This window comes from Gopherus evgoodei, chromosome 1, assembly GCF_007399415.2.
Source record: "Gopherus evgoodei ecotype Sinaloan lineage chromosome 1, rGopEvg1_v1.p, whole genome shotgun sequence".
Lineage (NCBI taxonomy): Eukaryota > Metazoa > Chordata > Testudines > Testudinidae > Gopherus > Gopherus evgoodei.
The window spans coordinates 4,471,507-4,496,992 of record NC_044322.1 but is presented as its reverse complement, the minus strand read 5'-3'; the positions used below and the strand labels follow the sequence as shown (position 1 = coordinate 4,496,992).

Sequence of the window (25,486 nt, the reverse complement as noted above, 5' to 3'; positions counted from 1 at the left end):
CTTTTGCAAATCATAGATCCTTCTACATAGCAAGAGAAAGCAGAGGCTATCCAATGCTTCGGTGGTCGGTATCCTGACCTATGGGACGGAAACATGGCCTCTCGCTGTCAAGATAAAGAGACGTAGGACGCCTTTCAGGTGAAGTACAGATGCTCCCCGACTTATGCAATCGCTCCGTTCCAGAAAGCCTTGTGTAATCTGAATTTTACATAAGTTGGAAACGTATATTGTGCAAACATAAAAAACAAACAATTACGACAAAAATATTCCATTTACCTTAATCCTATTATCCTGGCACACAGAAGGCTGCATTTTGGTGGTGGATGACAATGGGATTAACTTGTATATGAGGAAGGAGAGGAGGAGACAGGTATGATTTCAATGAAATAATAGGGTGAAATAACAGAAATACAATATCACTGAAATAACACGAGACTGAGGCCTGGTCTGCACTGGGGAGAGGGTGGGAATTGACCTAAGATGACCTAAGTTGCAACTTCAGCTAGGAGAATGGCATAGCTGAAGTTGACGTATCTTAGGTCAACTTACCTCGCATCTTCACAGGACGTCCACACTAGACACGGTAAACCCACACACCACACTACAGTACTTTGCGTTCCCATACGCTACGCAATATTTTCCGCAATTCAAAATTTTTATTTATGCCTCATGGAACTTTTTGCCTAAGGTCGAATTTGCATAAGTCGGGTCTTGCGTAACCCAGGGAGCATCTGTATTTCCAAATGACCGAAAACATCAAATGACCGGAATTCAAGCTGAACGAAGAGCTCCGTTTTCTAACTGAATAGGTCCCGTGCTCTCAAATTGAGGTGCGGCTTGGGCTGGCGCTCAGACTCTGAAGCCCGCCCCACTCCCTAGGTGACAGAGGGTGAGCTGCACCGTCTAGTCCGCTATTTTCAGCAGGGTAGCATGTGCCCCTGTCGACCTGGGCTGGGAGGCTCACTGCCGCGGACCATTCACATGGAACCTGAGAGCTCCAGCTGCATTCCACAGTACAGAAGCCCTCCCTTGCCCACTCACATCAGGCCCATATAGATTTCACTCTCCCTGACAGCGAGCTGGGCTCTCATCTAATGCCGCATAATGACAGGACAGCAGAAATGGAGATCACAGGGTGGTGAGACTCCATCTAGCCTCTGCTTGACCGGATAAGGGAGGAGCTCTGAATTTTCCTGGCGTGAGAGCAGGGTCACGCTCCAGGCCAGCTTTCTGCTTTCCTCCTTCCCCAGCAGGAGACGGACGACAGCAGAGACGAACAGGCCAAGCAATTCGGATATGAGAACTCACACCCCCAGAACTCAAACTCAGCCTTGAGCTTGCTTTTTCCCCACAGATTTGGAAAGAACGTGGTTTAACTATTGCGTGGCCTTTCTGAATTTCTAACAGCCCTTTGCCTTTCTGCAGCACCTCCCCCCTCCCCACGCCTCACGAGCCCCATGGCACTTGATAAATGTGAACAAACCAAGCTTCACAGACACACACACGCACAGCCTCTGAGGTACAGAAGGCTCATTACCCGTGTTTTCTGAATGGGGAAACTGAGGCACAGTACCATCTCACACCGCATCACTGGCAGAGCCCTGACTAGTTCTCTGACTGCCTGAGTCCCAAGCTGGTGCCAGGCCTACAAGGCTATCCAGCCCTCACGCCTGCCTTTACTCTTCTCCCTCCCCCACCTGCTCTTCCAAATTCTGCCCAGGGCCCAGAACGAAATCACTGAAATACCAGGAATGATGACCAGGAAACAACGCAAAGCTGACAAAAGAGCCACAGAAGCCCAGCTAAAGCCACCTTTATAAAGGCCCACTGAGGGCAAGCAGGTCAGGACAGCCCAAGGCTGGCCACTGGCCTGTGGGCCCATGCGGTAATCCGCCACTGACCAGATTGATGTATTTAAGCAACAGGCCCCTAGGTGGGGAGGGACAGGACTGGGAAAGGCAGCTGATTGCTGTGAGCAAAGCAGGCTGCGGAACACCTCAGCCAGCTGAGCACAGCCAGGGGATTTTTTACTGGGGCTGCTGGACGCCGACAGACCCTGGGGTTCTCTCTGGTTCCCACACAGAGAATCACCAGCCCATGCTGCTTACTGGCCCTGCACAATCTCCCTATGGAGGGAGCTGCCATGGAAGAGGCTGCTGCCTACACTGCAGAGGAGACATTAACTGTAAGGAGGATCACACAGCCCCTCTGAAATGCACCTAAACCCACACCGTAGTCGGAAGGCAGCAGCCAGCCAGCCCCCAGTGAGAGCAGGAGAGGACTTGCTGGCAAACCCCCAGCGCTAACCAAAAGCAACGTGGAATCTTTCCTGTCCATGGAGAACAGGACGCAGGGCTACGGTGGTTATGCTTGTGTGTGTGGCCATGGATTTGCTTGGTAGTTTAATGAGCTCATTAGGCACACATCCGGGGATGCGCCGTGTTAACGAGCAACTTATTTAGTGGCGGATAATTGAGTGGGGCTTGTTTGATCTTTACTTGGAAGATAGATGAGTAGTTCAGTTCTGCCCGTGGCCAGGCTGGGATATTAAAGCAATGCCATCGATTTCCTTTCCACGCTGAAGGGAGGTGTGAATTCCGCTCACTCTCGGGTAATGGCCTTTGCTGGCAAAGCCAACCAGTGCTGAGTGATGTGCTAGCTCTGTGGGGCAGTGACATGGGGGGGAACCTGCCGCGTGGATACCCAAAGATCACTCAGCACCCATGTCCCCAGTCCCAGTCTGGTGCTGCCAGCTCATAAGTGCTGACTCCATGGGTGCTCAAGCACCCACCAAAAAAAAAAAAATAATAATAAAAAAAAATAAGGGGTGTTCAGCATCCAGAGGGCTGGATTAATCTTTGGGGGTCCCCCCTGCTGTGCTCATACTCCTCCCCAAAGCCTCACCCCACTTGGCCTCTTCTCCAAGGCCCCGCCCCTTCTCAACCTCTTCCCCATGAGGCTCTGCCCAGAGGATTCTGGGGGCCTGGGATCTTGGGCGGCGGGGGGCCCCCGCTTCAACAGTAATTCGGCAGCTGGTGGCCCTTCTGTTCCAGGACCCGCTGCTGAAGTGCCCCGAAGACTCGCGGCAGGGCCCCCTGCCGCCAAATTACCGCCAAAGACCTGGCTGCGTTTCGGCGGCGGGTCCCACTTCGGCGGTAATTCACCAGCAGGGGTCCTTCCGCCCTGGAGTGGAAGGACCCCCCGCCGGCGAAGACCGGGAGCGGAAGCAGCTCCGGGGGCCTGGGCCCTGAAAGAATTTTCCAGGGCCCCCACAGCGAGCGAAGGACCCCACTCCAGGGGCCCCGAAAAACACTCATGGGGCCCCTGCAGGGCCTGGGGCAAATTGCCCTTCTTGCCCCCCCCCGGGCAGCCCTGTTCCCCATGAGGTCCCCATGGGGAAGCCCCATCGAGCTGACGCCGAGACTGAGCTGTGGGCAGGGGACGTATGTGGGCACTGAGGGGACGTGGGTCAGAGAACATGCAGGGTGGGGCAGGGCGGCAGTCGTAGCTGGCATGACCCAGAAAACCCAGAGAGCCATCGCCACCTAACAGCAGCACTCAGGGGGATCTGGGGTCTCCTCACGGGCGGGTTTAACCCTTACTTGGCCAGACTCAGTTCAGCCTGGCTGAAGACTGGAAGCTGGGCTGGGGCCCTTTGTGGGGGGGAGGGGAACCATGTGGGGGGAAGCCAGAAGCTTGGGCAGCTTGTAGGGGGCAGGTTGCTTGTCATGGGATTAGGGGAGGTTCTGGCAGTGGAGAGGGTTTAGCAGAAATTGGAACTACCCAGAAAATGGGAGGAGGGAGGATGTAACAGCCACCGGGGCTGGAATCCGGGCAGGAGCCCCTTGCAAACGGCGCTAGGGGAGTTTGATCGTCCCACGCAGAATCTCTTTACCTGGCTGCGGCTGCTGCAGAACTGTAGCACCCCACTGACCACAACTGGCCTGTGGTGGGCCCCCCAGTGGTGCCCCAGCACCCACTTTGCAGTATGGACAAAGCAGGCTCCCAAGCCCCAGGTGGAGAACTCCTATGGCAGAGAGATAGAGACTATTCAGCAACTCCCATCCCCCACCTGCCCCCTCCAGCACTGCACTGTATTGTACGCTTCCAAACTCAGGTGCCCCAGCTTAACACAGCCGTTCCTCTCTGAAAGGGAGCTCAGTGCGGGATGCGTGGCCAGCCAGGTCTTTAATCACAGATTAAACTTCACCCTGGTAACATGACAGTGGATTAATATGGCAGAAACTGCCCATCTCCCTCACCACTCAGCATAATGAGGCAGGAAAACAACCTGGCGTGTGTTTGTGCGTGTGAGTGACTGAAGTCTCAGTTATCCTATCACACAGGCCCTGTGCCAGAACCCTACAACCTCTGGTGAGATCCGCCAGCCCTGCCATATTGATGTTCCCACCGCAGCCCTGAGGCAGAAGCCTGAGCATCCTGCTGGGTGAACGTCAGCAAGACAGAGCATCGTGAGTCTCTTGCTGCACAGGCCGGGGTGGGCATTGCAGAGGGCTGTAAGGCAGCGTAGGAGCAGCAATCGCTCACACTGGCAGCATGGGGGGAGGGAAGAAGTCCAGGGACAGGTGACGGATGAATCCATGTATCCAAGACAGGCCTGTTGCCTTTGCAGTCTGGCAATAGAAACAGGACCAAGTCTCAGAGCTCCAATCCAGATCCAAACGTCCCCAGATTTCTGATCGGGGTTTTGGTTCAGCCCGTTAGACACCAGGGCCAGCTGCCAGTTTCAGCTCTGGATTTTGAGCTTCCTGACCTCACAAGCAAAAGGCAATTCTTAGATCGAGATGGGCTGTTTTTCTAAAAGCTCGGCTCCAGTTCAAATCGGAATTAATGCAGGGAAGCTCTCTGGCCCGTGTGACACAGGAGGTCAGACAAATCCGTGGAATATCTGAATCCAAGCAGGGATCTGAAGGAGGACTTGGCCATGGCGTTATGGAAGTTGCCGGGGAATTTTCCCATGGTTTAAGCAGCAGCATAGGAGAAAGCGCAAAGATTCTTACGGGAGAAGCAGATGATCTAGGCTGGCATCGCAGGGGCAGTAAACACAGGGGTCAACTGCGTGATAAGACACTGGGGTTGATATGTGACATGGGGACAGATGGAGAAGAGCTTTGAAAGTGAGAATAAGAGTGTGTGTGTGTGTCTGTGTCTGAGAAAGAGAGCATGCAAGAGAGAGATGCCATGGAGAAGGCACCCAGGGGCTGTGCAATGATATAGTGCCACTGCTTGGGGAGGGATGGGTGAAACCTCAGAAAGGTCCAGAAGCTGGGAGAAGCATCCAAGCATATCCACATCCCTTTGGGCTATGGGCCAGGCTGGGTCTCTCTGCAAAGCAGCAACTCTTGTGCTATTTCCACTCCCTCATTATGACTGGGACTTTGCATTTCTGGGGCAAAATGTTCCCCCTCCTTGCCCCCCAACATAACCAATTTCTCCCCTTTATAACCTAACTCAGGACTTGGACAACCTGAGGGTCTTCTATGATATGTGGAATCACAGTTCTCCTTAAACAGAAGGAGTTCATCAAATCATAACACTACAACCACAGACACACTTCCACTCAGCACATGTTCCAGCTTGGTCTCCTTTGTCTACCAGGAACTCTATATAGCATATAGAGACATCTAGTGGCTGAACTGTAGACTGCACGGAAACAAACTGCAGTGACTGTGAAATGATTCCATTAGACACACCCCATAACACATGTATGTAATGATGCCCTGAACTGGCTGCCTATGGGGATTATTCCTGGGGCCTCAGGTGCTGAATGCATGAGCCTCATGGGTCCTTTAGCCAGATGGCTGGGAAAGGAAATCTCCTTTGGCCCAGCAGCTTGATCCTCACAATTAAAAGGGTCGTGCTTGCACCAGCCTTTGCCAGGTCTCCATCAGACCATCAACCAGCAAGCTGGGTTCCACACCTTGCAGGATCCAGGCCTGCCAGTTCCCAGCCCATGTCCTGTCTGAGCCTTAGTGAAAACAAAGCAGGGCAGGGCTGGAAGTGCTGCCTCATTGTCAGTGACTTTCCTTGGCTGGGGTACAGCAAGCACATGTGCTGGGGGAGGATCGGGGGATGCTTGTTTAGAGAAGCTGCAAATAATTAGGTGACGCGTTTGAGTGTTTACTGTGCCGGCCTGGCCGCGTGAGCAGCAGGAGCCTCCTGCCTCGCTGTTTACTCCTTTGGAGATGCTGCTGTCAGTTCCAGGACAGAGCTTTGGAGCACAGGTGGCAGATGGTTTAAAGACATATCCCCTCAGAGCAGGTACCAAGAGGGCAGCGGCAGGACGAGTGCCTCCCACAAGGCCCCTGCCTTGTGGGGAAGAGACGGCCAGGCTCGGTAATGCAAGGGTACTAGTTGTGACAGTGGCTGCTGAGATATGGAAGCTGCTCCAGGACATGGTTCACACTGGCCTCGCCACGGCTCCCAGATGGGAATGATCTTGGACTGAAGCTGAAGCAGCAATGTAGAGGTAAAAGGCTCCTTTCTCCCTTTACCAGTACCCTCAAGTATCCATAACAACACCTAGCTCTTATCATCAACTCTGTTTTACAAATGGGAAAACTGAGGCACAGAGCAGCTGAGTGATTTGCCCCATGTCGCACACAGAGTCCATGGTGAAGCAGGGACTTGAACTTGTGTCTGCTGACTCCCATGTCTTTGGTCCAACCACTGGACCCTCCTTCCTCCTCTACTCCTGTGGAAACTCAGCAAAAACACACCTGCCCCTAACCTGCTCCCTTTCTCCATACACACTGCTCCATGTCCTGTGAAACGCAAGCCATCATGGCTGGGGTTCTTTCCCTTTCATGACTGTGCACCAGGATCCCCTGTGATATCAGCACTGCCCTGAGAACGAAGGGTGTTAGTGTAGGTCCTACTTAAACAAGGGGTATTTTATTTCACGATAGAATTGTGGGTAAAAACAAAAACGTGAAATACGAAACATGCAAAAGGCAATTCTCATCACTAGCAAGATGTAACTAACCAGAAGAACGACTTAGCTAGGGACATGACAGGTTTCTAGATCACTTGGAGTCCTTAAATCAAGACTAGATGTCTTTCTAAAAATGATCCTTAGGCTTGGAAGGATTAGATTATTATCAGTAAATGTCGGCAAACGTTGATTTCACCAAACACACACAAACAGAGGGGAAACATATTTCCATCGATCGTCGAAATGTGCAGCTAGGCAAAGGAAGAAGAATGCTGCTCGAGAACTTAGCATCTGATTGAAGGATATCTACTTTGTATATTTTGACATGTGATGCTGACAATTTGTGTTTTAACGTTTATAAAGCTTTACAATTTTACACGTCATTAAATAATTATTGTCTGACTTCCGCTCCCCTTCAAAGTCTGACCTCCCACAGTTCCCCACGACTGCGAAAATGTAAAAATCCATTATTTTTTAAAAAGCTTAAAACGAAACATCAATTTGATCAGCATAAATTACATAAAAACCAAACTGAATTAAGCAAAGCCTGTCCATAGGCCTTTAGAAACAGAGTGCAGCATAGCACCCTCTAGTGCACGCTGCCGGCTGTCACCAGAAGTGGGTTAGAGAAAGGCGTGGAGATGGGCAGCGTTCAGACACTGAATCTGGTTGCATCCAGATTCACTGAGAGCCGAGATGTCCTGCTTCCTGCTTGTCATAAACAGATAGTTAAGGGTTAATGTCTCTTTTACCTGTAAAGGGTTAACAAACAGGGAACCAAACACCTGACCAGAGGACCAATCAGGAAACAAGATACTTTCAAATCTCGGTGGAGGGAAGCCTTTGTTTGTGTTAGTTGGGTTTTGCTTTGTTCTCTCTGAGTCCTGGAAGGGACTAGACATGCAACCAGGTTTCTTGCCAATCTCCCTGCTACAGTCTCTTATATATTCAGAATAGTGAGTATTTAGTAAGAAAGGCGGTTATAGTCTTTTGATTGTTTTCTGTATTTGCAAATGTGTATTTCGCTGGAAGTATTTTAAATTGTATTTCTGCTGGAGGAGGCTTTTTCTCCAGTTTCTATAAGCTGACAGACCCTGTAACTTTTACCATCTAAATTACAGAGATAACTTTTACCTTATTCTTTCTTTTTTTATTAAAAGTTTTGTTTTTAAGACCTGTTTGATTTTTTTCCCTTGTTGAGGCTCAAGGGAATTGAGTCTGTACTTAACAGGGAAGGGGAAGGGAAGGGAGAAGGGGGAATCCCTTTGTTTTAAGATTCAAGGAGTTTGATTCACGGTAATCTTCCAGGGTAACCCAGGGAGGGGAGGTCTAGGAGAGGCAACGGTGTGGAAAGGGGTTTACTTTCCTTGTGTTAAGATCCAGGGGGTCTGGGTCTTGGGGGTCCCCAGGGAAGGTTTTGGGGGGACCAGAGTGTATCAGGCACTGGAATTCCTGATTGGTGGCAGCTTATCAGATCTAAGCAGGTAATTAAGATTAGAGGAATTCATGCTGGTACCCCAACTTTTGGACTCTAAGGTTCTGATTGGGGAAAGATACCATGACACTGCTGTTTAGTGGCCAGAGATAATCTGGAGAAAGACGGCAGGCCTCAATTTACTACCCCCCATCCTCAGGCTTTCAGCAGTAAGATACCGACGCCTCCCTTCTCCTGTGGGATTGCCAGGGAGGCACCAGAAGCATGTGAAGATAAAGCACCGCGAGCAATTAACATTACTGCGCAGCATGGGACCTGCCTCTGAAATAATTAAGAACCTTAATTGTATGGCGCACTTGGGGGATATGCCATGCTTCTGTAGACGCGGAGGTCTGGCTAACTGGGGGGCCAGTTTTCGGACCTTTTACCCATGGAGTTTTCTAAATCCACCTCCAATTTAGGCACTGGTCCTGCCATAAGATCCCTGCTCCCACCAGGGTCTTTTCACATAGGATCTCACTCCAGGATCGGGGCCTTAGTTTGTAAGATCTAAGGGTAGATTGTTTCCTCTGTGTGTCTGTACAATACATAGCACAATGGCACCCCGGGATATGACACAGTGGTCCAGGGAACCCCTCAGAATTTAAGGCCAGAGGGAACAATTACGAAAGTCTGCTTTGCCCTTCAGCATCATACAAGGCCAGAGATCTCCCCCTAGTCATTCCCACACTGAGCCCTAGGCAGTTAGTTCCCTGTCCCTGATCGCAACAGCTGTGGGAGCTACAGACAGACTCGGCTGGAGTAGAATTAAGAGCCAAGCTTCAGGCCTGCAGGTTTTAGCAGGTGAGCTACAAGCGTGATGCTCTCAGGGCAGTCCTAGCGTTCAAAGGCGCTTGGAAATCCAGGAACTTCTCCATGCGGGAAAGATTATGGAAATGTCAAATACTGGTTAAGCATTTGCTTCTCAAGGGATCCCAGCACTGGTCAGGTTTCATAACTAAGCATATCCATGGCCATGCCCCTTTGAAATGACATTCCCAGGCACACCTGTGCCTTGTAATTTAGGGAAATATCAAGACCGAAACATGAATTAAGCTGCCCCAAATCAACAGAACCCTCCAGAGTCTGGCTTCTTTATAATTTCCATGCTTGTTCTCTGCAGGATATAGGCTGATTTTAATCATGGACATTTTAATACCCCTCAAAGCTTAAAAAAAACAAGAGTCTAAGGGATTTGATTCTAAAACTTTGCACGTTAGAGGAAATGCACCCTGAAAATTAAAAAAAGAGAGAGCGAGAGAGATTTGTCAATTTAATCCAATCCTAGCCGGCCTGTCAGGCATGCAGTACGAGAAAGAAGCTGCACATGGGCGGGTCTAACATAATATCACTTCTCCACGTGCTGCTATTCCTGCTGCCAGAGGCTGGGCAGTCCTAGCAGCGGTTTCCCTGCATTCGGTAAGGTTTGTTTTTCCGTTCTCCTGCCAACAGACGGCATTTCCAGACCCACCCAGAGGAGAGATCTCTAGGGCATCGTTCATCCAGTCACGTTACAAATGTTAATTAAGCCTCAAATCCCACCCGGGAGGATAGGTCAGGGTTAATATTCCTATTCTGCTGGTAGGGCAACTGAGGCATGGAGTACTTAGAAAGGAAATCCAATAGGTGGTGTGCTCTTCTGACAGTCCCAGCCCAAGTGACTTGCCAAGAGGCGGGAATAGAGCCCCAGAGTCCTGACTTGTGACCCAGTGCTCTGTGTAAACGCCAGATGGCACAGTGGGACAGAGGAGATACCGTGGTGCAAATACGGCGGTATGGTATGGTACGTCGTATCAGGAAGATATTATTAGCCATACTGGAAAGACACAGGAGGAGAAGAACATGGAGAGGGCTGTGGTGCATTGGCAGAGCTGGCACAGCACATCCCCAAGCCACCACTTTGATTGGCAATCACCATCACCTGCCTTGCCCCCACACTCTCCCCGGACACTGCTAAGGCAGAATCCACAGCAGCCGCAGGGTGCACCACGGCCTGCAAGCTCCATTCCAGGCCGCTTGACGTCAGACCCAGCAAGTCCCTCTCTCCGTTCTCATATCAAATCCGCTTCCCAGAGTAGACTCACAACAGACAGGCTGCTGCGTTTGTATGGTGTTCTTAGCACAGACCCTCCCTAGAGAGTAAAACCGAGCTCTTTACAGGGAAAGAGTTAGCCGGAGAATGGGTCAGGAAATCAGAGGCTCTGCCGGGGTGTCCCATCTGACTCCACAAGCAGCTATTGCTTTCCAGGGGCCCCGAAGCAGCAGCCTGCGTGTGCCTGTGGATGCGCACCCATGCACGTGTGATTGTATGTACATGATGGGGGGAGTCTGGTAGGATGTGTCAAATTTGGCATCTACAACACATGAAATTGTATGTACATGATGGGGGTCTGTGTGCTGGAATGTCACTTTCCTTATCTATTCCTCGCTGATCGTATGTACATGATGGGTGGAAGCATGGAGGGACATATCAATTTCATGATCTACTCCTGGGCACGCGAGCACACACCAGAGCTGAGACTGGGGAGAGAGGCCAGGTGTCCGGTTCACTCCTGTGTCACTGCTGCATTTGCGTTTGACTGATCCCTGGGGTCCTCTAGACGCAAGATCGGCAGCCAGAGGCACCCGACACTCTGCCAGGCACAGCGATTACCAAAGCCAGTTTGCAGGCAGCCAGCAGGACAGCGTCATCACCACAAGGACTGGCTGCAGGAAACAGCTCCTTTCTTCTTGGGCCTGGTGCAAGGGTTATTCCGGCAGGGGTGAGGAGGAAACCTGGTGACTATGGGTGTGCAAAGAGCTAGCGCAAGGCCTGAGGGCTCAGCAAGGCTGCAGTAGCACCTGGGGTTTGATTTCTCCATGCAGGGCTCAAAGTCAGGCAGGATTTCAGTGGGCCCTAAATTGTAATTTTCCCCTTCCCATCTCTGCCTGCTCCAGTTCATCCCAAACACAGCTGGGCCAATCCCCTCCTGCTGCCATCACAGTGTCTCTACTGACGTCCCTTTGCTGTCTGCATTATACTGAGCCTTCTCCAATCCCCCCATCCCTGCCTACACCTCCTCCTCTACACCCAGCCCTTTCCTCTCCCTGCTCCCTTCTGTCCCCCAGACTCCACCTGAGACGTTCTGTTCCCTCACCCTCTGCCACGCTCAGCAGCAAAGAACAACTCAGGCTGAGTGCAGTGTAGATCATGGAGAAACAACAAGAACGAACAAAAGTCAAGTCTCCAGGAGAGAGCGCAGAGTGTGTGTGCATGTGAGTGAGTAAGTGAGTCTGCAGGGGCTCAGAGAATGAGAAAACCAGTCACACGCCTTCTGCACACAGGCAGAGGCCTTAGAAATGTAAAGGCCCCAGGTGCAGAAACCAAAAGGCATCGTAGTCCTGTGGGGACGAGCACCCCAGATATTTATCAGATCCGTTCATATTTTGCTTTACTCTCTGCTGGGATGGTATAGAGACACCCGTTGCACTTTCTGGCTCTCCTGCTCCTAGCACACAGCTGCTCAGCTCAGGTGCAGAGGAGATTTGGGCTGGGATTCCCAGGGGAGCCTACCGGTTGAAAGTCAGTGGGAGTGAAAATGCCAGCTCAGGGTGTAGGTTACATACCAGCTGCTGGCCGTGATCCCAGCGGGAATGAAACACTCCCTGCAACAGGAGTGAGACTGGAACTTGTGAGCTAACTTGGGGATCTAAGCTGTGTGGGGAGAGCGTTTCTCACCCCGGACAAGCTGTGAATTGCATGTGAAAAGAACAGCATAATTAAAGAGGTGCTGTGGAGCCTCTTGGCGGTGCCAGCTGGCAGCTAGAGACCCAGCTGAAAGGAAAGCAGCTTGAGCAGACAGTTCTCCACATGTGGCCAGGCAAGTCACACCTCCGCTAAGGCACAGCCCCATCCCTGGGAGGCATTTACAGGCCCCCATAACCCAATGTGTTTTTCTTCACAGCCCCTTGGGAGGCAGGGTGGTGTCCCCACCCCCATAGCCCAGATTGGGGAACTGAGGCACAGGCAGCATAGGCCACTTGACAAAGATATCAAGGTGCCTGCAAAGAGGCATCTACGGGGGATTTTCCCAAGCCCATCAGCCCCACTGGCCACCTGGCCCTCAGCAACTTGCCAAGGGTCATGCAGGGCATCTGTGGCAGAGGTGGGAATTGAACACTGGTCTCCCAAGTCCCAGGTTGGCACCATCACTGGGCCAGCCTTCCACGCTGTGGGCAGCAGGGAAACCAGGGCTCTGGCTCTCTTGTGTGTAAATCACCAGGGCAGCATCTGCCCTTGCCTGCTTCTCCTCCACCAGGCACGCGGAGCTTGCCAGAGCTTTTCTGCTGGGTGGGCTCCATTCAGGGCAGCAGAGGCCCTGGTAGCAGGGGGATGTGGGAGTCCTGGTGCCAGGAGGCAGAGAGGCACATGGCCTCCAAAGACAGACTGGGCAGATCTCAGGGGACGCATGAGCTCTGTGGGCTCCCTCTGCTTGCTCCCGGAGGGCAGGGATGGGCCTGCCCCGGTAGAAGAGGGGCCGCCTGCTGCTGAGTGCCCTTGGAGACCCATCTGAAAGAACTGAGCAGGGTCGAAACCTGCCATGTCCTTGGAAAATCCAATCGGTTTCTCTACAAGTTGCTCCTGACACCTCAGGCTGGACAAGGCCCCTCTAGAAATGATGGGGACATTTGCTCCTCTAGGGTTCTAGGCAGGGCTGGAACTGGTCCCTGGGGTTGGAGATGCCAAACAGCCCCCCCTTACTACCTAAGAACATCAGAATGGTCTTACTGGGTCAGCCCAATGGTCCATCTAGCCCAGTGTCCTGTCTTCCAACAACGGCCGGTGCCAGGTGCATCAGAGGGAATGACCAGAACAGGGCAATTATCGAGTGATCCATCCCCTGTCATCCAGCCCCAGTTTCTGGCAGTCAGAGATTTGGAGACACCCAGAGCCTGGGGTTGCATCTCTGCCCATCTTGGCTAATAGCCATCGATGGACCTGTCCTTCAGGGACTTATCTCATTTTTATAACCCAGTGATAGTTTTGGCCTTCACAACATCCCCTGGCAATGAGTTCCACGGGTTGGCTGTGTGAAGAAATACTGCCTTTGGTTTCTTTTAAAACTACACTGATTCATTTCATTGGGTGACCCCTGGTTCCTGTGTTATGTGGAGGGGTAAACAGCACTTCCCTATTCACTGTCTCCACCCCATTAATGGTTTTATGGACCTCAATCATATCCCCCCTTTGTGGTCTCTTTTCCAAACGCGCACACACACACACTGGATAAAGTGCCACACCTCCCCCTCCCCCACACACTGGGTACAGCGCCACCCCTCCACACACACACACACACTGAGTACAGCGCCGCCCCCCCACACACACACTAGGTACAGCTCAGCCCACCCCGCCCCACACACATTGGGTACAGCACCGCCCCCTACCCCCCCCACACACATTGGGTACAGTGCCACCTCTCCATCCCCCCCACACACACACTGGGTACAGTGCCACCTCTCCACCCCACCTCCCACACACACACTGGGTACAGTGCCACACTCACCACCATGCACACTGGGTACAGCTCAGCCCACCCCCCCACACACACACACTGGGTACAGCACCACCACCACCACCCTACACACACTGGGTACTGCGCCGCCCCTCCACCTCCCCCCACACACACTGGGTACAGTGCTGCCCCTCCCCCCACACACACACACTGGGTACAGCACCACCCCTCCATCCCCACACACACTGGGTACAGTGCCACCCCTCCATCCCCACACACACTGGGTACAGTGCCACGCTCACCCCCATGCACACTAGGTACAGCTCAGCCCACCCGCCCCACACATACACTTTACAGCACCACCACCACCATCACCACCACCACCCTACACACATTGGGTACAGCACAGCCCCTCCACCCCCCCCCCCACACACTGGGTACAGTGCCGCCCCTCCATCCCCCCCCACACACACTGGGTACAGTGCTGCCCCTCCACCCCACCCCACACACTGGCTACAGGGCCACGCTCACCACCATGCACCCTGGGTACAGCTCAGCCCACCCCCCACACACACACACTGGGTACTGCGCCACCTCTCCACCTCCCCACACACACACTGGGTACAGTGCTGCCCATCCCCCCCCACACACACACTCGGTACAGCACCCCCACACACACACACACACTGGGTACAGCGCCCCCACACACACACTGGGTACAGTACCGCGCTCACCTCCACATACACTGGGTACAGCACCACCACCACCCCACACACACATTAGGTACAGCAACACCACCCCGACACACAAAGGGTAAAGTGCCCCCACACACACACACACACTGGGTACAGCGCTGCCCCCTCCCCCCCCAACATACACTTGGTACAGCGCCACACATATACACACACACACACACACTGGGTACAGTGCACCCCGCCCCAAACACTGGGTACAGCGCCGCCCACACACACACACCCCCACTGGGTACAGCGCCACCCCCCAAACACTGGGTATAGCTCCGCCCCTCTTCCCCCCCCACACACACTGGGTACAGCGCCGCTCCTCCACCTCCACACACACTGGGTACAGTGCCGCGCTCACCACCATGTACACTGGGTACAGCTCAGCCCACCTCCCCACACACACACTGGGTACAGTGCTGCCCCTCCCCCCCCACACATACTGGGTACAGCCCTGACCCCACACACAAACTGGGTACAGCGCCACCCCCCCAAACACTGGGTACAGCTCCGTACCCTACCCCCCACACACACACTGGGCATTACCACCCCCACACACACACTGCGTAGAGTGCTGCCCCCCCACACACACAGACAAATTGGGCATAGTGCCACCTCCCACCCCTCAAACACAGTGAATATGGCACCAACCCCCCCCCCCACACACACTAGGTACAGCTCCCCACACACACACACACACTGGGTATAGTACCGTGCTCACCCCCCCCACACACACACGCACACGGTGGGTATGGCGCCGCCCTCCCCCTCAGACAAATTGGGTGTGTTGCCACCTCCCCACCCCACAAACAGTGGATATGGCACCAACCCCCCCACACACACACACACTGGGTACAGTACTGCCCCCCCAGACGCTGGGTATGGCGCTTCCCCTTACACACACACACTGGGTGTGGCACCTTCCCCTCCATACACACTGAGTACGACACCCCCCCCCCCCACACACACACACTGACACACTGGGTACAGCACCTCCCCCCCTACACACACTGACACACTGGAGTTTGGGGTAGCCCTCACTTGCGAACGCCTCCCCCCTGAGTAATTCAGCATATCTGGGAATGACACTGGGGTCACTGTCCTGGGGGACCTGAGCCCCACTGATGCAGCCTTCCTGGGCTCCAGCGCCAGCAGTAACCGGGCAGGGGGCTCTGTATCCCCTAACAGGAGAAGTTACCCCCTGTCTCCCTCAGGCACTGAGGCCTCCAGTGGCCAAGTCATTCTGAACTGATAACGTATATAGGCCAATGCCACCGTCCCCCACTGGATGGAATCAGAACCGCTCAAGTGCGTGTCACTCCCCCTATACTGCGAATGGCCACTGGAGAGTCTCTTTTAGCTTAAGCACTAGGGGGAAAGAAGACCTGAGTTCTAGTCCTGTTGCCCCGTGGAGGTCAGAATGGCCATGATGCAGATCTGCAACCTCACAGCTGCAAAGAATTCTGTGGCACCTTATAGACTAACAGACATTTTGGAGCATGACCTTTCGTGGGTGAATACCCACTTCATCAGATTCTTTGCTGCTTTTACAGATCCAGACTAACACGGCTACCCCTCTGATACTTGACCTCACAGCTGGATTTGTTAATAGCTGTGTTCCTCTGCTGAGTTCCTGAGGTGTTTGGACCCTAACACCCACCCCCTCCTTGTGTGTAGCCGTGAAAGGGGTTACAAGAGACATCCCAGCCTGACTGGCCCTGCGCAGACTCGAGTCAGCTACATGAGGGCAGAGGAAGCCCAGTTGCCTAGGCAGGCTGGAAAGGGAGTGAGAAGGTTCCTTAAGTGCCCTGGGCATAAATGATTCAGTCCACAGAGCAGTGCCACAGGGAGAGAGGCAGGGAGCACCAGCAGAGTTTGGTTCTTCTCAGAACAATAACCTCCGTGACTCAGTTTCCCCAGGTGCACTGGCACTTTCCTCATGGGGGAGGGGACGGTTGGGCAGCTGAACTTGTCCCAGCTTGGTCTCCAGTGGAGGACAGAGACAAGCCACCTGAGCTGAGCTGCCTTGGAGGAAATATGGGAAAAGATGGTCCCTTAAGTACCTGGGTCCTAAATTATTAATCACACACAGTGGTGCAGAAGGAGGATCCCGGTGAAAGGGAAACCTGTCAGGAGAGGAATCCTGCTCAGTCCCTTAGCTCAGTGACTACAAAGCATCAGACAGCCTTAACCCTTTCCCTTCCATGGTTGGAAGGGCTGTGTGTGTTTGTGTACGTACGCACACGGACAGCCTAAAGTAGCAAAGATAACCCCGTGTTAGCAAAGGTTTTAAGAGCAACGCAACCATCTGATCTCACACAAGGTTCTTGACTCACGGGAAACTGAAAGAGTTTTTCAGAGCTCGTGCACTTCTCATGGCTGACTAGTTCTTCCGGTTCCTGGAAACAGATACCGCTATCCATAGTGTGTGTGCGCGCCCACATGCAGGCCAGTACCAACGCCCTCTGCTGGATGGACTCACAACTGCTCCAGTGGGTGTCTTAGGCCCTATACTCCTAACAGCGAAAGGGGAGTCTCCAGTCTACCCCTTTTTATTTCAAACACAAAGGGGGAGGGGGGAAGACTTTCAAAGGCACTTCCATTCGTGGCTTGAAAATCTCCCTCAGGCTGAACTTTAGGATCCAGTCTGACAGTTTCTCGGTTGAGTTATGTGAGCAGAACTGCTCTCAGGGCCTGGCACAAGGCCCTCTCGTATTTATAAGAGCACCGAACACCATGGGGCTCTGACTCAAGACTATCACAAAACAAATAAATAACAGTGCGACGTATGGTACTTCTTAACAAGCAAATGCTTTTGGACTGCACTCCCCAAACAGGCAGGTCTGGGCTTAGAAATCAGGGAATTAAATATGAAGGAAAGTTAGCCGCAAAATCCTAACAATAAATAGATTAAAACCCCCAACAACATGGCTGTGCAATATGCCACAAAGGAGATCCAATTCGGTTAGCTCAGCGGTTCTCAAACTGGGGGTCAGGACCCCTCGGGGGTCACAAGGTTATTACATGGGGGGGTCGCGAGCTGTCAGCCTCCACCCCAAACCCTGCTTTGCCTCCAGTGTTTATAATGGTGTTAAATATATATTTAAAAAGTGTTTTTCATTTATAAGGGGGGGGGTCGCACTCAGAGGCTTGCTGTGTGAAAGGGGTCACCAGTACAAAAGCTCAAGAACCACCGGTTTAGCTAATGATGGTAGCAAGGCCGGATTTTTACAGGGATTCAAGCACTCGAAGACCTTTAAAATTCCAGCATTTGGTCCCTTCTCCAGTCTTTGGGCCAGTCGCTAGAGGAGAGAAGCATTCGTGTATTACAGTTCACTCCTGCATTAGCAGAGTACAGTTGTGTCCCTCTCTGCCTCTTGAGTCTGTACTGAACTAATGCTCCCGCCTGGCTTTCGGGGGTGCCCTCTTTCACAAGATTCAGAGGGACAGTCTCCTCCTTTTCCCACACTGTTGTGTAACGTTGCTGTTAGTGGTTAACCAGCTGCCACAATCTTACCCCAGAAATAGCTGCATTTCAGTTACGAGTAAAACAACAGGTGCATTTTAGTTGTGGGTGAATCAATTTTTATCCATTGAGGGAAAAGGGGCTTGAAACCATCACCTGGACCAAATTTTTGTGGCGGGCCTACCTCCTAAAACCTACGCACTCTGAGAGGAGGACCCTATTGTACACATACATAGTAAAAGACAGTCCCTATTCTAGAACTGAGTAGGGGGTGGGTGGGGAAAAGGGAGGATTCTTATCTGCAATTTGCGGGTGGGGAAACTGAGGCACAGAGCAGCGCCGTGTCCAAGGTCATATAGGGAGTCTATGGTAAAGCCACGAATTGAACTAACAGCTCCTAAGTCCCAGAGCAGCATCTTCGCCACTAGACCATCCTCCCGTGAGGAGGAGGAGGAGGGGCAGCTCTGGGAGGGGACTTTGAAACATGCCCCCTGATCCAGGTATGGCGTGGGAACCAGCAGCACAGTTCAAGTTGCCCAGAGCTGACAGCTGTCCCCGGGAGCCTCTCCCCAGCACCGACTCCACCCACCTACTACAAGCCCCCTAGCCAGTGCCAGGCACCCAGAAGGAATGAACAGAACCGGGAATTATAAAGTGATCCACCTGCTGTTGCCCGTTCCCAGATTCTGGCAAAACTAACCAGGTAACGTTGCACATGCTACTGAGTGAGACTCAGCTCATCTCCACACCAGGGCCAGGGCTCACCGCAACATTGCCCAGTGGGCCAGCTGCACCGCACATGAACAGGGAGTGGGGGGTGACCAGGAATCCCCCTCCCCAAAGGGACCCCACCTCAGTGCAGCCCTGCATGCTCCCAGATGAGACGGCAATCCCCCAAAGCATGCCAGCCAACTGCAGGGACAGTGTCGTGTTCATCTGCGCTCAGGGACCGGGCCATGAATCTAAACGTGGCCTGCAGCCAACCAGCCCTGGTCCCCTTTGCTTTGTGTTCTGGAGAGACCAGGTGGGAAAGCGACTGTGATTCGCAGGAGGGCACAGAATCAGCTTCCATAGACCCCCCACTCCACCCCACCCCAGCCAGCAGCTGTGCAATCCCTGACACAACAGGGGAGCCAGCCCTGCTCCCCCAGGCAAGAGACCAGCAGGGGCTTGGCTCCGAAAGGAAATCGACATGCATCTGAGGAAGTGGGTATTCACCCACGAAAGCTCATGCTCCAAAACGTCTGTTAGTCTATAAGGTGCCACAGGATTCTTTGCTGCTTTTACAGATCCAGACTAACACGGCTACCCTCTGATACTTAACATGCACAAGGATTCCTCAGCAGCCCACACTGCCCTGGACTGGCTCCAGGCAAAGCCAGAGCTGAAAAGGGAAAATGCCTCCAGCCGGGAAACGCAGCCCGCCCCCCAAAACTATGACCACCCCCCAACTGTCCCAGCGCGTCAACAACCCCTGCAAACAGCCCGGGGAGAGGGAGCTGCGCGTTGCAAAACCGCTACCTCTCTGCTCATCTGTTCCTCGGGGACCCAGGCCAGGGACACAGCCCAAAGAGGCCACCCGCTTTGGAAAAGTCCAGTTTGCCCAGCCGGCGCTGTCTCATCTCCCAAGGGCTGGAGCCGCAGCGCGCCGGGCGAACAAAGCGCCGCACGCCGGGCCCCCTGGCTAGCGGCAGATGCCCACCGCGAGCGAGAGCCCAGGATAAGGCGTGATTCCGGGGGCGATTAATGTGCAATAGGCAGAGAATGGCACAGCTGAGAGCGGGCCGCTTGGAGTCTGCTCTCTCTCCCGTGCCATTAAATACCACACACAGCTCTGCTGCGCTGCACACAAAGCAAATGCCTAGATCTCCCCCCGCCCTCAGCCCGCCACCTCCAAAAAAAATCCTAGTGGCTAGAAATGCACTGGGATTAGCAGGCTGAACGACAGCTCCTTAGCGGTATCCACGGGCCAGCGAACAGCCAAATAATGCACGAGCGAGAATCACCCTCTGCAGCAGAATAACCCACATTGTAAAAAATATACATAGATATTAACCAACCTGGTTCCTTTGTCTCCCATGGCCCAGGCCAACCTTCCAGCCACTTGTCAGGGAAGGAGCCGAGAGGTGTGGAAAATTACTAGCTGTTAATTTGGAGCCAAGGAAGAGGTCTCACCCGCACAAACACACAGCCCCCGGCTGCAGACGACGCAGGGAGCTCCAGGGAGCTGCCGCTGGGCGTGGGTCCGTCCGGCTCTGAAGTGCCTTTGTCTCTGGAGATCACAGAATGGAACAAACCCAGCTGCTGTGCACGGCTGTAAAAGCAGCCATGAGCTTAGGGGCACAGGCGGAAATCCAAGGCACGGGGACACACACACACCCAGAGGATCCCTTAGAGGGAGGTTGCTCTCAGACACGGCTGCTCCATCTCTCCCACTGACAGCTTCCCTTTTGCTTCTCTGGAGAGAGATCCACCCTCGCTCGGCTCTGAGCAACACTGCCTCCTACTCCAGCCCTGCACAGCTCAGGACTGAGGCGTGCACAGCTGCTGCAGCCAGCGTGCTAACAGGCTCAGGCAATCATCATCATCATCTCCACTCCGACTGCCCAGAGCTGCATGAGAGCAGGGGGCTGGCCTGGCTCTGCTTGTGGCCTGTGAACTCCAGAGCGTGTGTGTGCTCGGGAGCTGGCCACTCTGCGTCTCCTAGAAACGCTCTGTGACCCTCCTCTTTCTGATGCCAAACGGCTGGGTTTGGGCAGAAACCGTCCCACTCTGGCTGCTTGGCTTGCAGGACAATGCACCACTGGTCTCACTCCGGCGCTACCCCCAGAACTCACCCCTGATCAGCCTCTTATTAACAACCACCTTCCCCTATGGCACATTGCATCCAAAGGGCTTTACTGATGAGAGAGACTGGAATTGCTCCCCCCGCACCCCCAGCTGAAATGCAGCCACCTCTGGAGTGGAACATGGCTACCCCAGAACACGGCCTCCCAGTGCTTAGCAAAGTTCTGTGCCTGGGGAAAGTAGGTGCCTTGTAACCAGCACTGGCTTCTAATTTGGGTGCAGGTCAGAGCTGCCCCATGCTGCGGGTGCACATCGGTGCTTCAATCCCACCATACTGGAATGTACATGAACACAGAGTGTGTCACATCCCCCTCTAGTGAGAACAACCTACCACTGCTGCCAGCGGACGGAGTTACTCCTTTAACGCAAGCAGCAGATGTCAGAGGTGTGGTGTTTAAGGGCCTGGGTTTAAACCCTCCCGATGACCCCTGGCATTTGCCCAGGTGAGCAGAGATGCTAGAGCCCTCACGCTCCCTGCTGGCTGGACACTGCCTGTTTATTCACTTACTAGGTGGGGGCTGGGCAGGTGGAATGGGGAAGCCTTGGTGGGTATGGATGCAGCCACATGAGTCCATCAGATAAGCTTCAAACCATCCAGTGATGCGGGATGGACCACATCTGAACAGAACAAGCTCAATGCGCCTTTAGGAGACAATGGGAAAGAGGAGGGACTAGGTCATCCAGTCCGCCCTCCTCTGTATAAACCCAGGAACCCAAATTAGCAACCAACGTATTACAGCCTACAGGAGACTGGACTAAGCCACAGGCAGAGAACAGGAGGCTCCAAGGTGCACCAAGGCCCCTGCCATGGTGGAGAAAGGATTAAATGAGACATGCCCAGATGATAGTGAGTGACCTGCACCCACATGCTGCAGAGGAAGGAGAGAAAAACACCCTCAAAGGTCAGTGCCCATGTGACCAGGGGTGAAATTCCTTCCCGACCCCACACAGGGCGATCAGCTAGACCCTGAGCACATCACAAAGAACCAGCCAGGCAAGCACCAGAGAGCGAGAACGTTCGGTGATCCCACTCACACCATCCAGATCCTCTTCAAACCATATGGTTGTCTCAAGAGATGCAAAAAAGAGCTTTGTGCACATGTAAGAGCACCCCAAATCCAGCGCCTGGTATTACAGTAGCAGCTAGAGGCCCTAGCAGAGATCAGAGTGCCACTGGTTAGACTGTTCCTTCCACAGAGAACTTACAACCCAAATGGACAGAAGGCAGAAGAAAGGAAAAAGAAATACCCCCATTGTGCAGCTGGCGATCCCAGGAACTGAGACGGAGGGAATTGCCCAAGGTCACACAGAGAGCTGGTGGCAGAGGTGAGGATTGGGACCCAGAACTCCTGGGTCGCACTCTGTGATGTGCAGAGTTAAAGGGCTGGGGATAAGAGGAGGAGGAAGATGGGAGGAAACAGGCAACTGCTTGTTTCAGGACATGAGCCTCACACATGCAGGGAGCAGGGCATGTCGCCGTAGCGATTTTCTCCGTTAGGTAATCCCGTTTGTTTGCAAATCTCGTTGCTGTTGCAGTTTGTCCCCTCTTGATTCTCTCCCACGAGGTCACCGACGTTCTAGGTCTCGCTTTAATTCTTGAAAAAGACAGCAGTGGCCCATTTCAGAAAACTGCTAGCCCAGCGTGAAAAGCTGCTCTCCAGTGACAAAACGGTTGTTTGTATAGCTAAAGTTAGAGGGTTCAGGGACAGGGCCACTTGATCCTTCCCACAGGCAGGAGACAACAAGAGGCAATCTTCATTTCTGAGGCAGATGCCGAGCTATTCAAATTTCCTGAGCTTGACTCTCAGCTCCCTAGGGTTCTCTTCCCACAGATGTTTATTTTCTGCACAAATGTGAGTACCAAAACGTTTTAGGCTGAAAACCCCAAATATATCAGTTTCCCAGGTCTGACTACATCACTCATGATGCACCTCAGTCTCCCTTCTTGCAGAGGGGAGGCATTGCATCATGGGAGTCCCTGACTCTGAGGCATGATGGGCAATATAGCCCAGCTGACAGAAGAACCACAGCTCCCATGAAAGACAATTTTCAGCCAGGCGTAGTTACAATGATACAATAATTGCGAACAGGCTCTGTCACTTACTATGGGTTTGTGCAGTGCCTAGGGCACAATGGAGCCCTTGACCTAGCAGAGGCCCATAAGAGGCACTGTTATTAATCAGGTGTGAGCGGAGAACCAGCCCTCACCCAGCTGCATGTGTATGAGTTATCTGGGAACCCTTTACAGTAATATCAATAACCTTTAAAATAATCTCTTTCCACTGCCGTCATCTGTTTCCTTTATTTCCATTTCATGCCGTTTGGCTGATGAAGCTAGACTGGTCAGTTTCTCTTCCTGGTTCTCATGCACTAATCCTAACAACATATGGTTAAATTCCACTTACACAGGTGGAGCTCTGACTCTGTGTGTAAGAGAGACAAATTCCAGCTTCTGTGCTTAGACCCGGAGACCCTCAACAACAGAAACCCTTTGACTGGGCACCTGCAGTGCGCTGAGTGCAGCCCTGCGTTCTCATCACCCTCACCCCTGGGATCGTTTGGTACATCCACTTGTCAAGTCTCGTCTTAAATTAGATTTAGTGCAGGGACCATCTCTTCCTATGCACGTGCATAGCACCCGGATCGACAAGGCCTCTGGCCACTACTGTAGTGCCCAGAATAGCACTTTTCAGCCCTGGATCTCAGAAGCGCTGCCCCCAAGTGACCGGCCTGAAGTCACTTGCAGGCCACGGAATGGGAGCAGGGTCTCAACTTCCGGTCCAGTCTCTCTCCACTGAGCCCCAGTGCCCCCGTGTTCGGGTTCACAATGCAGCAGATGAACAGCTACTTTAACCCAATCACAAAGCCCTGCGTGTTCATATACAATCTGGAAGCCACAAGGGTAGAGCAGGGTTCACTTAGGGGCCGGCAGTCCCAAAATCCTGGGGTAGCCTTATCGGGCAATCTGAGGGGCTGGCGGCCAAGTTACAGCCTGCCCTTCTCCAGGTTCCCCTGGTTGGACAAGGGGCAAAGGAACGGGCCTGCCCTCTCCAATAGGTCCCAGTCCAGAGCCCGAGGGGGAAGAGGTGAGGAGGGTCTCAGTCCCCTCTAGCTGATACCACAGACCAGCCTCCCCTCAGCCACTTCCTGCCTCCTCTGTTCTCCCCTCAGTTTGGGGCCTGGTCACAGCCCGGCCGAGGGCTGCTCAAGCAGTCTCAACGATTCAGACAATCAGCACTTCCCAGCCCCTATCCCAGTGCCCAATGATTCCCTTTTTCTGGGAAGAATGCAAGGGGAAAAGGGGTCAGGCGCCTGGTCAGGCCGTACCCACAGCCCAGGCCCCGCTGTGGATTCCTCTGTCCCAGAAGCTACTGATTGGCTCCCTACCCGCGGACAGCCTGTCCCTCACAATCCCCCAGCTTGACTTCAGCATCCCCTCCTAAGCAAGCCCTCCATCTGGAACGTGCTCTGCAGCTGCTGAGGAACAGGGCCTTCATCAGCCCAGGCCTGCTCCATCAGCCCCGTAGCCTTAGTGTGGGTTTGCAAACCGCATCACAGAGGGCTTGGACAGTCTCAAGATGTGGCTCAGGCCCCAGAATTTGGCTCTAGATCCAAACTATCCCAGAGCCAGGGGATCCATATAGCTTAGGGTTGGAATGCCCATTGTGTCTTTACACAGGGTCTTCACTTCTTACAAAACCCAAAGCCAAGATGTTTCCTCCCTTCGTTAGCAGGCTGCAGAAAAAAGGAAACATATTCTCCTAAAATAGCCAGCCGTCCCCACCCCACAGATGTCTGCCATCCATTTCACAGCAGTGTCAGCTGCTCTCGGCGTGAAATCCCAGCCCGAGAAACAGAAATGTCCTGTGACAAGTCAGCAATTGTCACTTCAAGCAGCAGCTCCCTCCTTATGTGACGTCAAGTCATCAGACCTGGGGCTAAGTCCAAAGCTATTTTATCCTGCCAACGTCACTGCAGAACTCTTTGCTGTGGAGAGCAGACACTGCTAAAAACGAGGAGCCGTTCAGCTTCCCGGGCCATTGGCCTTTAGGGGTTGCAGGTTTTTAGAGGAGTCTTAGGCCAGTGAAAGATTACCTGCCCCAGTCTCTCCCCTGATGGCACCCACTCCTTCCACCTCGTAAGGCTGCATTTTATTAACAATCTCAACAAGGGGACGAGTAGTAAGCTGACCAAGTTTGCAGATGACACAGAATTAAGGCATGAGCCAAAGCTAAGTGAAGTCCAGGGCCAGGCTCCACTTTATTTCCAAAGGTTCTGGATCCAACCCTTATTTAGGTGACTCGAGACTGGAGAAGAGTGAAGAATTTCAGAGGGACCTAACCAAGCTCAGTGAATGAGCAACATCAGAGTCAATGAAATCCAGAGCTGGCACATGCAAAGCAATACACGTGGGAGGAAATAAGCTCAACTAACCATTCAGGGAACGTGGCCTGCACATCATCATCGGCATCTGTGACGAACTGGGAATGTTCTTAATGTTTTCTCTGAATA

General features: G+C 53.1%; 1 protein-coding gene across 1 annotated transcript in view; it reads right to left on the bottom strand.

Moving 5' to 3' along the window:
- The window catches only part of LOC115648244 (beta-arrestin-1-like), a 148,955-nt gene extending 128,133 nt beyond the window's left edge, over positions 1 to 20,822 (bottom strand). The window contains exon 1 of the mRNA XM_030555559.1: positions 20,188 to 20,822. Coding sequence (XP_030411419.1) covers positions 20,188 to 20,207 — 20 coding nt within the window. The 5' untranslated portion in view covers positions 20,208 to 20,822. The remainder of the gene's footprint in view (positions 1 to 20,187) is intronic.
- Between the last annotated feature and the right edge of the window lie 4,664 nt (positions 20,823 to 25,486).